The 17,603-nt window shown below is 41.8% G+C and overlaps 2 protein-coding genes across 3 annotated transcripts; both read right to left on the bottom strand.

Moving 5' to 3' along the window:
• Window positions 1-680: 680 nt before the first annotated feature.
• On the bottom strand, window positions 681-7,292 carry LOC121678652 (phosphoglucomutase-1-like). Its single transcript, XM_042058225.1, has 11 exons — window positions 6,919-7,292; window positions 5,859-6,021; window positions 4,907-5,053; window positions 4,669-4,794; window positions 3,480-3,670; window positions 3,074-3,228; window positions 2,616-2,731; window positions 2,356-2,491; window positions 1,825-2,008; window positions 1,471-1,605; window positions 681-1,365 (listed from the first exon to the last, which is right to left on the bottom strand). Exons 1-11 carry the CDS (start codon window positions 7,174-7,176, stop codon window positions 1,276-1,278), a joined length of 1,701 nt encoding a protein of 566 aa, XP_041914159.1. The 5' UTR covers window positions 7,177-7,292; the 3' UTR covers window positions 681-1,275.
• A 1,784-nt stretch (window positions 7,293-9,076) lies between these two features.
• LOC121678609 (angiopoietin-related protein 3-like) lies at window positions 9,077-17,278 on the bottom strand. Of its 2 annotated transcripts, none has more exons than XM_042058222.1 (8): window positions 17,153-17,278; window positions 13,130-13,673; window positions 12,706-12,816; window positions 12,324-12,438; window positions 11,941-12,054; window positions 11,416-11,511; window positions 10,608-10,880; window positions 9,077-9,734 (listed from the first exon to the last, which is right to left on the bottom strand). In XM_042058222.1, the coding sequence occupies exons 2-8, from the start codon at window positions 13,604-13,606 to the stop codon at window positions 9,535-9,537; spliced, it is 1,386 nt and encodes a 461-aa protein (XP_041914156.1). In that variant the 5' UTR covers window positions 13,607-13,673; window positions 17,153-17,278; the 3' UTR covers window positions 9,077-9,534. The 2 variants fall into 2 exon arrangements, with proteins under 2 accessions (XP_041914156.1, XP_041914157.1); XM_042058223.1 differs by lacking the exon at window positions 17,153-17,278 and adding an exon at window positions 16,512-16,651.
• Window positions 17,279-17,603: the final 325 nt, after the last annotated feature.

The raw sequence follows: 17,603 nt of genomic DNA on the forward strand, positions 1-17,603 counted from the left end.
TTGCGCTCCCGCACCACCAGACTCACCAACAGCTTCATACACCAGGCTGTTAGGATCCTGAACTCTCTTCCCCCTCCACCCTCAGCTACATAACATCCTGGACTTTTAGACCCACAATGGCTGCCTTGCACTACTCCACTTGCACTACTCCACTTGTACACTTGCACACTTGCAACTTGTTGTTGTTGTCCTGTTGTCCTGAACACTTCTGAACACACTTCTGCTGCTCTTACATAACTTGCACCACTATGCCACTTGCATACTTAGGTCAAACAAAACTACCTCAGCCATTTATTGGCCTGACTTTTGCACTATTATATTGACTGTCTACTGTATGCACAATTGCACAATTTCTACCAAATTTTGCTGCTCTTATTTCTTCATTGTATGTGCCTTCTTATTTTTACTTTTTATATTGTTTACTTGAATGTTATGTTTGTCTGTGGACCTAATTGGTAAAATATGTCTTGTCTCCACCGTGGGATAGTAGGAAACGCAATTTCGATCTCTTTGTATGTCTTGACATGTGAAGAAATTGACAATAAAGCAGACTTTGACTTTGACTTTGAAGGTGTACACCAAGTTTATTTTGTACTCCGGCTTGTCTGGCGTGGAACCGAGGCGTTCAAACGTAAGTCATACGTCAGTGACACGCCCCTGTGCAGGCGGGAACTGAACCAGAGCCCGTCTCTGACTGAACTCCACTTTGCCCTCATAGACATGAACTAGGACGACCCATCTTGCTACGCATTCATTATCTTTGCTATCAATATGCAGGAGACTCCCGGAACTTCCGGGAGACTTGGGACGTCTGTTACTTATGAGAAATGTGTTTGCTCGTGTCGCCTGTCACTTGAACCAGTTATTAGACTTTTTTTGTCAGATAATAGTTTTATTGAAGTCAAACATTTCTGTATGCTTTTCAGAATAGATGTAGGGAAATAGCCTATTGAAAGTATTAGGGCCTAGGCCTGATGACTGTGTAGCCTATTGAAAGTGTTAGGGCCTAGGCCTGATGACGGTGTGTAACCTATTGAAAAATGTAGGGCCTTGGCCTATGTGATGATGGTGTGTAGCCTATTGAAAGTGTTAGGGCCTGATGACTGTGTGTAGCCTATTGAAAGTGTTAGGGCCTAGGCCTGATGACGGTGTGTAACCTATTGAAAAATGTAGGGCCTTGGCCTATGTGATGATGGTGTGTAGCCTATTGAAAAATGTAGGTCTAGGCCTATGTGATGACGGTGAGTAGCCTATTGAAAGTGGTAGGGCCAAGGCCTATGTGATGACGGTGGGGCCACTGCGACCCGTCCTCTCTTGAAGCATCGACAGCTTGAGAGCCAGATTCACTAGAGGGGCCAACATCACCTGTTTGAATATCAAACATGTCTCATATCAGACTGAATATCCAACATAGTTTCATTATAGTCATATAATTATTATGTAAACCCCAAGTCAGGACTTGTAACTTACTTGTGAGTCTTGGAATATTTTTCTTGCGTCATTTTCATAGCTGTCAACATAGAGGCGAATAGTGGCCCCAGAGCTGCCTGTTCCACTTAAGCGAAAGATGACACGGGAACCATCTGAAAAGATTATTCGCAAACCCTGTGGAAGATATACACAAGATAATTTTCTTGTGGTTGAGTGCAAAGTAATATAAATATCTGTTAGCATGTATATTATTGCAGTCCACAGACAAAGTGGAGGAAATAAGCAGAAGTATTGAGAGCATCAATAGGGGAAAAAAGTTTTATTATGTTTATTAAGTGTATGTGTTACACGGAAGTTATCCAACCACAAACATGATTGATTGAGGATTATCACCTGATGCCTTGATATGCTTCCATCCACTGGGTCATTGTACTCAAAGTTGTCTGCCCTTTCAACCTTGTACGTCTTTTCATCCATTGAGAAACTTTGTCCAGTGAATGCTTTGTCAGACATCATGGCCTCTAGATCTTCCATCATCTCAACAGCTGAGAGAATATCCACTTCCTCATAGTCATACCTGTTGACAATGAACCCCACAAGTCAAAAACAGTTTCTAATCGACTTTAGAGTTAAGGACAGGTTATGTCAGAAATGTTGTTAAAACATTATCCATCGCCAGGTTTGGTCAGGGTTCAGATGTACTAACCTCTTTAGACCAGAAGTTTGTTCAGACTAGTGATAGATTTTATTCAGATTTGCCAGATTTCTTTTGTGAGTGTGCTTATGAGATCATTACAAAAGGTTGGCTGTAACACTCGTCCAGCCACTTTAGAGGAGGCAAGCTATCACACATGCAGACATAACAGACTTCCAAACTAAGCTGCTAAACTGGATACATTTCTGTGCACTGTGTGTGACCCTTGCCTGGTGAAGAAGTTCCTCCCATATGTCTGCCAGTGCTCAGTCACGATCTCCTCCACACTCTGTTGCCGGGTGGCCAAGATGGAGAGCCATGCCAGCACAGCCCACAGCCCATCTTTCTCACGAATGTGATCGGAGCCTGGACGTGCATAGGGCAGAAAGCCTTAGCGAGATTGTATAAGCTCTTATATAAGATCTTATAAGCACTCTCTGGGCATTCACATTGGTGTGTGTTCGTTTTGTTTCACTCACTCCTAAGCTACCTGTGCCGAAACTCTCCTCGCCACATAAGGAAAGCTTGCCGGCATCCATCAGATTCCCAAAGAACTTCCAGCCTGTCGGTGTTTCATACAGCTGAATCTTGGTGGCCTTGGCCACACTTGCACAAGCACAGACAGAATTTGAGTTTAAATGCTTTTTTGGTGTCATACAGGAGAGTTAGGCAACATGATTTACAGGTAAGTAGGGGTATAGTTTGATTGACAGCTATAATTAGGCAATATTTCCACAACTGAGTCACCATATGTTATAATATCTCATTAAGACAGCTGGAAATCAGACATATAATAGTACTAGTACTGTAGTATTATGGTGCATGCAGGTATTATGATCGTAAATGGTTGCAAACAACTACAAAAAAGCCAAAACACAGTTGATTAACATCATTCTTTTTTTAGAAATGAAAAATTATTCTTCGCTCAGGTCTTGTAGAGATCCTTACTTGTCAAGGGCGCCACTTGTTGGCATGCTCCTTGCAAACCCTCTCACCCCCGTGTGCTGGAAGTAAGGTATGCAGAAAATATTTGCAGCGATGACAGCCACAGAGTCTGATGGGTTGACGAAAAAGCCATGCTTCCCCAGGATCATGTTACGATCCTGGAGGGGACACAGTCAAGTTAGGGGTTATGTATGGGTCGGGCAGTGCGATGACAGACAGTGGGTCCAGACACGCACTTTAAACTAAACCTGACCCACAATAGCTTTATCTGATGTCTCAATGGTACACTAGAATCTCTCAAGCCTATCCTCTGTGTGCACTTAGTATCACATGGTGTGTTTTGAAGAGTTAATCCACAGAGCTATACTTAGTGTCACGAAAGAAGAGTTTGAAGAGGTCTGACACATACGCCATCACCATCAAAGGCTGCCCCAAAGTCATACTGGCCACTCCTCATGGATGCGACAAGCTCTGCAGCGTAGGTGAGGTTTGGGTCAGGATGCTGTCCCCCAAAGTCCTCCAGTGGGACGCAGTTGATGACTGAATTGGCAGGGCAGCCAAGTTCCTCACACAGCATCCTCTTCAGGTAGGGCCCCATTACTGTGAAAGTAGGCAAGTGCCAAAATGGTAGCAATATGGTCAAATGAATATTGGGTATTTAGAAGACTGCTAAAGCCATTTGTCATTAGAGAAGGAGTAATGTGAAATGTGGGTGAGGGTTTTAGTTGTAGGTAGCCAGGTTTAGTTGTAGTTTAGTTGTAGTAGCCAACTGTTCCATGTTTCCTAACGATCTGACATTGGAGCCATTTTACAAAGTTTCAGGATTGATGGCTCTATGTTTCTGTTTGATGTGCTGAATGAAACAAGACTAGCGGATGAAGGTGTTGACCATCAAGCCTGGTTAAAGTTCCTGTTATGTCAGGAGTGTCTGCAATGCCAACAGGGTGAGGCTCTAGGAATCGTGTGAGTGTGTGGGAAGGCGTGGGTGTCTGGGGAATCTGTATCCGGTGTCAGTGTTATCTCAAAGGACTCCCCTGATGGCCCTAAGACCTGTGTGAGCATGGAAACCCAATATCCCAAAAGGAGGCTGTCTCATTTGCTCTCCTGCCATATGGGTTTGGAGGTAGCAGCTGCACCCATAATGTGTTTCTGTCAAATGTATGAATAACAATTACCATAATATCAAGTTTGGTGATGCTGGTTGGTAAGTCTAATGTATTAATAGTACAAAGTTATTCTTCTCTCAGCAGTAGCTGGGAGATGAGCCCTCTGTAATGACTTTAACAGAATGGCTTAAAGATATGAATAATGGAAGACCCAACAGTTAAAGACCCTAAATCATTAACATTTTAACATCTACAGATTCTTAGTATAGTTTCCTCCTATTAATGTGTTTGTGTGTTTGATGGTCTGTGCTTGCTTGAATATCCATAGATGTTTTTGACTATTATGAGTGAACTGTAAGATCAAACTTAAATGATGAACTGTAAGATCAAACTTAAATGTCCTGTTTTGACCTACATATTTAGGATCAGTTTGATTAGTGTATTTACAGTACAACACAACAATTCTACAAGAACTAACACCTACATTCTTACCTCCATGCATAGCGTCAAGACGGATCTTTATGTGGTTATGACCTGAAAGCATTTCCTTCAGTGCAGCAAAGTCAAATATATTTCGCAGCATGTTTGCATACGATTCGACTGGATCCACAATTTCCACTACAAAGAGCAACAAAGAATATGCATGCTTTCAGACAAGGAAATCTACTTTCCGAAATATAGGATTAGGCTCACCTTAGACTTTGATCAATGTGACAGAAATACTACTGACCTGTGAAGGGTTTGAATTTGTTTTCTAGGTCAAATGTTTGTTTCCCCAGAGTGGCCAGGTCCACCCTGAGCTCTGGGCATATGGCATATTCCTCAATGGTCCTGCTGAGCTGGAATATTTTGTTTGTGATGGCTTCTGGAGCAGGGCCTGTTAGGGGGTTGTGTGATTTGGATTAAGCAAAGAATAGGTCATGAGTGTAGTGGATCAGCGTATTCAATTCATGCTTTCTCTGTGTTATCAGAAATGAAAGGTAAAATAGGAATCCTAAAAAACAATCTTAATACATCTTATACTCAAGGCATAACATATAGCTGCTATTAATATCATATATCTTACAGACGCATAAAAACTCAGCTGTTCAAGAACAATTTACAATGATGTCTTTAGATGAAACAAATCTTCAAGAGTGTGAAAGTGGAATAGGCCCACTTAAAATTGGAACACAATAGACAGAATGAGCTTTTATGTGCTTGTTATTCCAGGCACGGCAGTACTTAAATTGAATCTCAGTTCATCTCAAGAAAATGTTGGATGCTTCCTGAAAAAAAAAAAAAATCCACTATATACACCGTCTATAACTTGCTGTGTGGCAGTGGGTTAAAAGTCAAAGCTAGTGATATGCAGGTATTGGTTTGACAACACCTACCTTTGAGTAAAGGTGCTTTTAACAACACCAGATGAGAAGTCAAAACATTACTTTCTGTTTCTATCCTAATCTTTGCTATACAAGAAACTTTAGATTATTATAACCCTGGTGCTCCTATAGCATTTACCCACTCCCTCTATTCCTTATGATACATTATAGAATGTGTTGGAAATGTATTTTGCTATGTGTTATTGTAAAAATAAAAAACGCACTACTGCCAAGTTGTTTTCAGATGCAGTTTAGGTGTGACTGTTCATCTTTATATTTCCACCAACATTCCCTGTAGGCTTTGTGCTCGTGTCTTACCACCATTGGATATATTGAACTTGATGCCAAAATCCCCATTGGGGCCCCCGGGGTTATGGCTAGCTGTAAGTAGGATACCTCCGATGGCTTTCATCTTTCTGATCACGCATGACACGGCCGGCGTGGACATGATCCCATTCTGACCAATTATGACACGACCTACCTGATGGGGACAGCAGACAGTTAGACAGGATTGGAATGACTCACTGTGTGTCTGAATCAAGAGGATCAACAGGACAGTGCTCTGACAATGAGCACACAGGACAACGTATATCCTGTGTGCTCATTGTCAGTTGAACTCCATTCAAGTGACAAAAAGAGAAATGTTGAAACCTATTCAAAATTCTGATGGCCAAAAAATGATCAATGCCATTCCATCAGCCAAACTGCTTTACCTTATCAGCATGTCTATAACATAAGGTAGATGAGCTCTGACCTGTCACTGATCCATCTGTGGCACTGAGCCTTGGCATTTCTCATGCACCTGTGTGCTCTAGTATTAATTTACCGAATTAGAAGCACATGTATCATCACGCATATTTCACTTTCAATCCCCTATGAATAGCCTTTGCTGATGAGAGGCCAAGTTTGTTGGCTCCATTCAACAAGCAGTGTGCAAACAGCAGTTAGCTGCCAAACCCAAGGTCTATTTCAAGAGGAAACAACTCTAGATGTGCATGTACCATTTATGTTGGTGATCTTCCATGGTGTAAAATGCATTTGTTTACTAGAGTAATATCTTGCATAAAATATCAACAGAAATCTTTGATTTACACAACTGCTTATGTTCTTAGGCTGATGGTGTTCTTTGTAGAATATTTCTGTAAATCATACCCTCTGACACTACTGTAGGTATTTGGAGGACATCTACAATTTAAAGCTGTAGTTTAAAATTATACTGATTATGTGATCATGGATTAGGCCGGACAGTAGTTTGCAATAAGAACAATGTTGATTCATGACACATGCATGCACATGCAAAGAAGAAACATGCCACTATCTCAGAATATCTACTTGCACATGAAGCTGCATCAACTCAGCAACTAGTGGTGAAACTGACCCCGTTTGCTGCTGCCATCTGCACAATCACCTCGATGGCCACCCGGTTGAAGTAGCGCCCATCTCCACCGACAATTAGGGTGGATCCTTGGCGGTCACGCAGATCTATGGAGGAGAGGACGCTCTGAATGAAGTTTTGGAGGTAGTCCCTGTTGGACTGGAAAACATAGACCTTCTTCCTCAAACCACTGGTCCCAGGCCTCTGGTCTGGGTATGGGGCAGTGGGCACAGACAACACCTGCAGAGGGCTATCGTCCATCGTTTGACGGGCTGAGGAGGAAAGAGTGGGGGAGAGACAACAAAGCAAAGGCAGCCTGCACACGCCCCCCTTGAGGGGAGAGGGAACTGGGTGGGAAGAGGAAGGGAAAGCCTTGCGGCTGCCCCAGGCATTCAGGACGCTGGCAGGGCAGTTAAGGGGCCAAAAATAAAGCAACGGAAAGGCAGGCTGGTAACTGAAGACGTCTCGGCACACATGTGTCAGGACATCACTGTCATGGACGGCTGTCCCCTGGGGGCCCAGAGTAGCTAGTGCAGCCAGGTCCGGCCTGGAGGTCTGAGACGAGAGCGCTCTGATTGCACACTAATGACACAGTGAGTCATCCTCGGCTAAATCGGACGATGTGTTTTTCTTTCTCTCTTATTCTGTGGTATGGATGATGTTATTTTAACCATCCCGTGTGCCATTTTGGGATTTGTTGAACTCTGAAGTGTGCAGAAGAAATGATTGGTGACCTCTACTTTTCCATAAGTAACCTAAAGTAGTAACATAAAGTTTAGGAGCTTAGGGGAAAACAAGTATTCAATCTCTTTTTCACAAAAACAAGCTAATGAATGTAAGTTCATGAATATTATTGACTTCCCCTTCAATGTATGTGACATCAAATTCATATAAAAAGTTTTTGTAATGAGTGTATTATCTCTAATTTAGTGTGCACTAAAGTCCATTTATTGCAAAAAATTGTGTTTGGGCAATTCTTTTTTTTTTTTTTTAAACTGTCACCATGAACCATGAAAACTGTTTATATCAAATCTTTTTTGGGAAGGTTCAGTTTCTATGACAGTGCTGTTACTGACTCCTGGTCTCTAGGAGAGGTTCTGTACTGCAGGACTGGCCCAAAGAGCCTCCTCATCCATTCTCATGCCTGAGTCTGAAGGGTTACAATGTATGCAATCTGGCCAGATCACTAAAAGGTCTGGCTCATTGGTCTGGGATTTTGAGAACAAGCATACTCAAGTGCAGTGAGCACTGAAAGACAAACGTAAGAGCATATTGAAAGCATATGAAAAGGCATATATCCATGCAAATATGCCTAAATGTGCAAGAGAATATGCAGTTCTGGCTAAAAATGACTAAAAACCTCTGAAAAATGACTAAAAAATCCATCACCCTTAAAACATACTTTTTACATACATACTTTTAATGTACATGTAGACCCTACTGGTTGAAAAGATAATGGCAGTAAGAAGAACCATCAGCAGAGGGAGACACTGCTTCATGTGAGCAGAGCCAGGTACCCCAACTCCCTCTCCACTCTGGAGACAACTGACTGAAAGTTAGTCACTGTCTTTGTTGACATACTGTATGCTACTATAAAATATGTTGTATTGTTGTACAATAATATAAAAATGTCCACAGAAAATGTGTTAATGCTGTGATAGACAACATATTGCCTACCCCTAAGGGAAGATAGGGTGAGAAATAAGACTGCAAGAATATATTTAAGTATATAAATAAAAAAATAAAAGACTCCCAAATATAAAAGGAGAGGAAAATCTGATTGAAACCCACTGGCCTTTACCAGTTGAAGTAATCTCAGCAAATATAATGATGGCAGCACTGTTCCAGCCATGTGGCAATCCGTCTGTGCTTCTTTTGGCAGACGCTACAGAGCCTTGAATGCCCTGTTAGCAGAGTTCATTAGCCGCGGGTATACCCACAGGAGCAGCTGGACTCTCTGGCCTGCCAGAAATGGCTAAACCATGGGGCCAGTGGTTTGATTCTGTAATGTGGGTGTACAACAAACTGTGGGTGGATGGTTTTGTCCATGGGAGTGGGTGCACTACTTGTGTGTACATCTCCTTATTCTCCCATGTCTCAAAAGTAATTTGTATACAGGTACTCATACAGATACACATACTCAGATACAAATATACACGTGTTCTTTTTTAAAAACACTGTTTATTTTCAAGCTCAATACAAATGGCACCACACACTATAAAATATATACAGTATGAATGGGTATTCTTAAAGTCAATGTGACTCAGTGAAAAACCTGTGACTGACTCCGTTAACCATGGTTGACCTCAGGTTGAGGGTCCACAATACTCAGGCCCCTGCCCAGTGCTTCTGACTATAAAAGGCCGGGATGAAAAAGGGCATTCTAAGATGAGCATACCTTATTCAGTGACCGCTATCGAAAATCAACATAATCACAGACTGCAGGGTTCTAACCTGTTAGCACCATAGAAACCTACTGTAACATATACACATTGGACACTTCTATTATCTGATCTATAATGCAACTACTCCGATATTCAGTAACAGCAACGTCGGTGGGGGGTGGGGGGGGGGGGGGGGGGGGTTGATGTGGGGAGAGTGAACAAGGAGAGGATCTGTTTATTCAGCTGGTCCCTGAGGAGGGATGTGTGTGCTTGACACATGTCGTATTGTGATTTGTGAGGACTTGAGTGAGAACGAGCTCCGTGCGTGGGCCTTCAGGTGTGTTCCCTTTCTGCGGTCAGCACGGCCATGCGGCTTGCCGTTAGTGTACCTCCCATTGAGATTGATGTCGCTGCAGGCGCTGAACCACCAGCCCCCTGGGAAAGTACACAGGCAGAGACAAGAGATGCAGATTTGAACGGTCAGAACTGCATCCTCCTGACCGTTCTGGCCACAGCCTCCAGTGATCTTGGCCTGACCTGCTCAGTTTTGCTGACAACTAGATGCCACTGATTGTATCGCCTGTGGGTGCAATACATCCTGAGAGCTTCACAGCTGCTATGAGAGAATTTCTCAATCAAACAGTTTGCATGCAGCCAAACCGCTGCCGACTGCTTATCAGGCAGTTACACTGCTGTGAATACATGAATGGCTTCAGAGATAACTATAATATACATTGATTATGGAATTAATGCAATCAATGCAGTAAATTACTCAAAAGTCACATGTTTATAATGTGAGTGAAGATGCTCAGAGGGATGTGTATATTTAAGTAAATAAGGCACATCTATCTGTGTGTTTGTATATTGTATTGTGTGTGACTTAGTCATTATAAGTCTATCTACAATAATATAGATATTTGAAAACCAAACCCGCATATCAACCAAACACTTAATCTAAGTACTTGAGCCGTGTGTCTTGACGAAGCATACATTTTGAAGATTATTTTCCTATTATTATTATTATTTAGTGGTGCAGACATATAGCATCACAATGTCAAGTTTTATGAGGTGAATACCCTTGCATCTTTTAATGGTTCGGCACTGATAATACAGTGCATTATGTGACATACAAACCTACTTAGTGTAACGTAATGTTTTGATGATGATTTAAAAATTAGCTTCTCTCTTCTTTCTCTTTTTTATCTCATACTGCATCACTTCTTCAACTCCTGAGTATAAACACATAACCTTTAAGCTTTAAAATTACTCTTCAGGTTCTGTTCCTGATCAGAGGTCGTCTTACTGTACCTGTGTAGTCATTGGTGCAGCTGGGCTCCTGGTGTTCGTCGTTCATGCGGTCCTTGGTGGAGAACCGGATGGCTGTGTCGTTTCCCACAGTGGTCGGCAGGTCACTGTCTGTTGGCCTGAGGTGGATTGCGTAGTCAGAGCTGGCATCCTCCATCATGAGGTGGTATTCCACAACGTACTTGGCCTGTTTGGAGTCCTCGGCTATGATCCGCAGGATTGTGTCATTGTGCTGAGTGAGGGCATGGACCTTCCTCAAGCCAAGCCAGAACTCTCCTGCCAAAGACAAAAGCACCTCATTGGTCAACTTGTTTGTTTAAATGTCTCGCACGGGTTCATCTTAAACTGCTCCATCATTTAACTTGATTGGCATAATGACATTACCTAAAGACACAAATATGTATTCATACCTACATTAGATTACATGTGTATACATTCTTCATTTTCTCCTGCATTCTCATGCACAAGCTGCTGTCCGTGTGTTAACGGACTTCAGTTTATTACTAGACTAGCTTAGCAGTATGGTATGTTGCAAGAGGCCTGCTTAGAAGGATGTAATGCTGGCTTATAGCAAACACATTAGCCAGACATCTTCAGGAAGCTTCTTCAAGAGACTCTGAATGACAGTTCACTGTCACACAACAGGCTACACAGCAGCAAAGTTGATTTTCAGAAAAGACAGGTCTGTGTCCCGTGCTTGAATGTCATCACTTACAGGTAGGGGTTACAGGTGTGGGTATGTGCAGTGAGGCTTTCCTAGCTTTGATCAAATTACAAGACACATACACCTCAATCTACACAGTCAACACACCTTTAAAGCTGCCAAAGCCCTCTTCATAATTTCTCCAGGTCTGGTCGAAATCCACAGAGCCATCCTGTCTGTGCTGAATGACAGTAGCACCCCCATCTGCAGGCAAAAATTGAGTACTGAGTTTCCCCACTATTTTATTCAGCTAAAGGAAAGCATTCCAAGTTTGGTGTCATTTTTGATGAAAGACTCGTCTGAAAAGGCCCCTAAAGTCAGCCTCAGTAATGGTTGACATTTAGGGAGGAAATAATGGATTCAGAGGATTCAGCCTCTTTCAAATAGCATAATACTTTTATAATACTATTACTACTACAACTGCTACAACAACTACTATTACTATGACTACTACTACTACTAATAATGATAATAATAAAGAAATTCATGACTAAGTTGTCATTCGATTTGGCAAACTATTGGTGGTGGTGTTGCCTGCTGAAAATGCCTAAAATATTTTCCTGTGTGCTGTATCATTTCAATCAAATGTCAGAAAACATCACATCTTTGTTTAATAAGGAAGAGGAGTCTTACTGTCGGTCATTTCACAGTGCACCAGGAAGGGCCGGGACCGGTTGGGCTTGATGGGGTACAGGCCGCTGTTCTTCTGGCCTCTGGCATACACATCACCACAGTGGGCTGGGAGACCTGTAACATGACCCGACAGAAACAGTCAAAGCTCAATGTTTTCATATAAACTGGCTTCTGCACATCAGCAGGTGAAATATGCTGGTGGCACCAACCAACAGAAGTGTTTTGTCCTCATGGGGACACTACTTCACATTGGAATATGTAACACTTATATATATATTGTACAATAAAATCACATTGTGAGCTGCTTAATTGAAGCATTCTCTAAATGACCAGAATGACATGTACGGATAGCACAATAAAAACCCAAAAACGATCACACGTACCATCCCAGAGAGAGTCGTTACTGGTGCTGTTGTCCGACAGGTACCCAGACACATTGTGAGTCTCTTTGTTCCAGACCCATTTGAAAACAGTGTCCTGAAGGATGCTGTCACTGACCTAGTGGGGACATAAGGACCAGGCTGTTAATTACTGGAATAACTTGTACCTGACAGCACATTATACAACATAAAAAATATGAACCTGAAAAGTAAATGAACTACCGTGCTCATACTATTTTGAAACTCCCAAAGAGGCTGTTCCTTTACGTCACGTAGCATAGCTACTTTGGATCTAATCATTCAGGTGAGTTTTCATGCCCCTATTTCTTCATAATTCGGTGTGGATGCAGCGCTTAACAGTGACAATGTATGCAAAAGACAATACCTTCTTCTCCAGGCTCTTGATCTGGGTCCTTTGGAAGTTGAGCTGTTCACTTTGTTCCCTCACTGCCTTCAGGAGGTCTGTGATGCTTCTCTCTTGGGTGTGAATGACCTCCTGCAAGGTGACACATCACAGCTCAGGGTAGCCCAGTACATATTTTTTACTTTTAGAACATTCACTTCACTGGATTCATTTCAATTCTGAGCTCAGAAGTGCTATGCTTGCAGTTATCATCCTTCGACAAAAGTGAAACTTTAACTTTTGCACATTATCAGTTTGCCTTTTAAGTGAATTCACAACTTTGCACTACTTATAAAACTTGGCTGTTCTCACTCTCCTGACAATTGGCCACTCTGAAAGAAAATATGCTGACAGGCTGAAGATAAGGCGGAGAACCGAGGCCACAGCACTGTTCTGGAAGTCTCACCTTGAGAGCAGAGATTTCGGCGAGCTGGTCTGCGGAGAGAAGGCCCTGGGACAGGCCACTCATCTTCTCCTCCAGCTGGCCCACCTGGCTCCGCAGCTTGCTCCGCTCCCGAATGATGTCCTCCACCTTGGTGTTGATCTCCTGGGACAGGCTCTTGATCTCGTCGTTGTTGGACTTGAGGACGACGGTGGTCTTCTTCAGCTCCTCCTCCTCCTCCTTGATCTCGCTGGCCAGGGTGGCGAGCTGGTAGAACGAGCGGTCGAACACGTTGAGCTTTTGGAAGATGTCGTTGATTTGGCCCTTGGTCTTCTGTACAAAGTCCTTCAGGCTGTGGCCGAGCTGAAGGAGCCCGTTGGCCAGGAGCCGGACGTCATCCAGGGGGGCAAAGGAGAAACGGGACTCCGCTTCCTTTGCACCAGTAGCGGGTAAGCCATGAGCACAAGCAACGAACACCAGCAGGAGCAGCAGCAGCTTCATTATTCCGGTTGTTTCTGGAATTCTCCCTTCGTGGTGTTGGCGTCTGTCTGTGTCTCCTCTACCGCCTCTGGAAGAAAGACGGCCAAAGTCAGTGGCATGTCAGCTTATATACCTGCTTCCAGAGGGGGGTTGATTATTAAGCAACGCACAGTTTGAACTTTAGTAGTCCTCTACACTCCCTGCTTGGTCCTCAATGTGCAAACAAAGTGTTCACAACAGGCCAGTATCACCCTACCCCTGATCTCCTTAGATGTAACATGGCCTGTTGTGAACAGCTGCAGTAATGGAACTTTTAAATGCCTCCTCTACTCTCAACTCCTTATTGCCGCAGGGGATTTCACTCACTTAACACCAAACATAAGGATTCCATAAGGGGCCATGGGTAAAAAGTGTGCATCAGAAAGTTCACCAGGCACATCAGAATTTTTTTTTTTACAAAAAACGTTTTTAATCGTATGGAGCCCCCGATGGTTCACAGTGGGATTTGTTTTCTAAGCTTTTTTTGCGTTCCCCTTGCAATATTTTTACATTCCCTTGTCAAAGTTCTGCGTTCCCTCAAATTAAGTTTTGTACATTTCTTCAAATTAGTTTTGTGCTTCCTTGCAGAAGAGTGCTTCTGACTTTAGCAAAGGTATGCAAAACTATTGCGAGGGAATCCAAAAGGGTAAAAAAAAAAGGGGTTTTGCCATGACACACAGCTGTAATCACATATCTAAATAGCAGATAACGTTATATACAGTAATTACAGAAAAACAGCTGAGGCAAAGTCATGTTTTCTGTCATGTAGAGAGTGAAATCTGTTTAAATGGGTCATGTTTATAGGTCTGTGTGTGCATACCAAAGGGTCAAAGATTCTCAAAAATATTTTCATGTCTTCCAGACAGGCTAGAGGCTGGGCAGACTGTCCTTATTGATATGTAGTCACTTTCTGAAGCAGACATTACATTTAGCAGACACTTCTTGACCAAAGTGACTTACATATGTCAGCTATATTACAAGGGATCACATTGTCCCCGGAGCAACTTGGGGTTAAGTGCCTTGCTCAAGGGCACAACGATGGAAGCTGGGAATTGAACCGACAACTTTCAGGCTACTGCACGCTAGCCCAGCTCCTTAACCACTACACTACCACCGCAATATCAAATAGTTTTTTTTGTTAGGCAAACATACCTACTACAGAGTGAATGGCTATACAGTGGTTTGGATAAAGTGGCACATGAATTCAGGTTTGTCAAGGGATAAAATGACACCAGTTACACTACCCTTACACTACCCATGTCAATTTAATAATTCATCTAATCATTAATTACATTCAATTATGTACAATTAAATTACATACAATTACATACAATTAAAAATCAATAAAATAGTCAAAATAAATAAAAAATAATCTGTTTCCAAATTACAATCCACTGTAGAAATAAATATATTAATTCTAAGTGTCTGTAAGATTTTTTAGTTGATTAAGTGATTGCTGTTAACCCTTGAACCCTTTCTTGAATTTCCTCTGGGGATCAATAAAGTATCTATCTATCTATCTCTATCTTGAACCCTTTCTTGTGACGACACAATAAACAAAGAAACCTTGGTTAGTTGAATAGGGTTGTTTGTTGCCCATAGGTGTCAGGGCATGGCACACAAATCAAACAGATCTCACATTACTCTGGTGTGTCATTTTGACTTTCTGGGACAGAAAAACGAAATCCACTCGAGATTTGTCTTGATCATTGTTTGGATCTTTATTGCAGCAGAGCAGGCATTGGGGATATTCCTCTTTTGCATTAGAAGAAGCAGTAGGCTTAATCATCTTTAGATGAGATGACATGACAGGAAAAATCAATAAATTATCTCTGTTTTGATGAATGTTTTATTTGCATTTCAGGTACGTGGCAAGATCATCAATCAAAATGGGCACATCAGTGGAACACTTGGACAATTATTAATTTACAATTCCACAATGTTTTTGTCATTCAGGCTGCTGGTGAAAAAGAAACAACTCTCTCAGTTCAAGCCAATAGCAATAAAGAGTATATCAGTGAGATGTTATTTTATCCTTCTTATTATGATTCAAGACATCATCCTTTATGATTTGTAGTTTCATATTTTTTATAGTATCCAATGACACATTCTGAAATACAAAAAAAAACAACCAAGCAACTCTACCAACTACTGCAACTCTACCAACTACTCCAGTGAAAATGTAGGTCCACTAGGCTACTTTATCCATAAAGTACTGGTCAGTATAATTGGTTGTACTGTACACCTACAGACCAAATCACGGTCACTGGGACCTCTTTTCACCCTGTTAAGCCTGAGAGCCAGTCGTTAAATGTTTACTTTTCTGGTGGGGTCTAGTTCGGGCACGTACATCAAACACCGGCCTTGGCCCTGATCTCAGGCCGACCTCAAGGCACAAAGGAAGGGTGCGTTGTCATGGATGCCACAGATACTGATGCTTCATTTAATTTGACCATACTGTTCCAGTGCTGGCATACTTTGTCAAAACACCAGGCTTGCTACACATTATGGTTATTCTGCTGAATTGAATATCTTTTGTCTTTAATATTTTACCATCATCCATAGCTAGCAAGATAGTCCATGTTCGCAGAGGAGAGGACAGTGCTTTTGGTGGTATGTCCTAGTTCTTCTGTCCCCCCTTTTTGTAGATAAAAACATTAGATATTTTATTGATATTGGCAACAAATTGAATATTGTCCTTGGTTTTCATATCAGAAATTTGGTCACCATATCTGCTAGACCTGCTGTCGAAATTCAACTCTAGCATATTTTGACCTACATTATGCAGACAAATGGGACCTGGCTTGCTAGTTATACTCCAGTCAGCCCCCAACTGTAGACTTACAGTTCATTGCAATGCAATCAATAGGCTACAACTAGAACTCACCTTCAGGGCACCCACCTATGAGTTAGATTAGGTTCTCAACCAGATTGTGTGGGGAAACATTTACATTTTACAATATAACATCACTTTTCATCCATTTTGTTTAATTTCCATTTTATACAAAACAGCATTGTTCACACTGGGCAGCTTAAAATGTTGTCATGACAACATAACATTTGTTTCCTCTGTGAGTCGTTAGGTAGGCCTAGTTACGGTACATTAACATTGTCAGGTTATGATTATGAACATGGAACTTGATGTTCCTAGCAAAACTATATCCTAGCATTAGGAGCATGAGGATAGTTGGTAGAAGCCTCATTATAAAATCGCTAAAGTCCTTTAATAAAGTTTCTGGTCTCACCCACCACCCACCTAATGGCTTCTCTGAAAATATAACATTATTCCAACTCAAGACTCCAATCTAAATATAATATTACAACACAGGGGTAAAGCTAAAATGGTATTCATTAATGGTATTCATGCTTAGCTAAGGTAGCTATCGATATAATGCTATTATATTAGCTAGCTTCTAGTTCATCATGTCACTCTCTGGGGAAAAAAACAAATCAAAACAAACATACAAAAAAAATGGTTTATTAAATGTTATCTGGCCTGCCTGCAAAAAGTGAACTGTGAGCACTCACCAACTCCCGAAGTGTACTGACAGGTAGGATAGAAAACCCTGGCTTGTGAAGATTGTATGGTTGAAGTGGATAGGCGGTTGCTGAAGGGCGATTTTTAGCATTGCTAACTTTGAATTTTTGTTACAGTAGCTTCTAGTTACGTTCCAAGTGAGAATGTTGCCTGGTAAGCCTACTAGACTGTCTAACTGGAGCATTTTAAGAAATAAGATTTGATTACTGTATATCATATAAGAAAGCAGTTTTGTTTATTCACATGAGTTTGACTATTCTGACAGTTCAGGGAACTATTTTATTGTTGGTCAGACAGCCCCCCTTAGAAACAATTATTTTTAACTAATGTAGTGTTCCTAATCATATACCTAAGTGGCTTTGGACAAAACCGTCTGCCAAACCATAACCAACCAATGCATGCATGCATGTGAGGGCATTGCAGCCAGGACAGGAACCATAA

This window comes from Alosa sapidissima, chromosome 1 (genome assembly GCF_018492685.1).
Source record: "Alosa sapidissima isolate fAloSap1 chromosome 1, fAloSap1.pri, whole genome shotgun sequence".
NCBI classification, from domain to species: Eukaryota; Metazoa; Chordata; class Actinopteri; order Clupeiformes; family Clupeidae; genus Alosa; species Alosa sapidissima.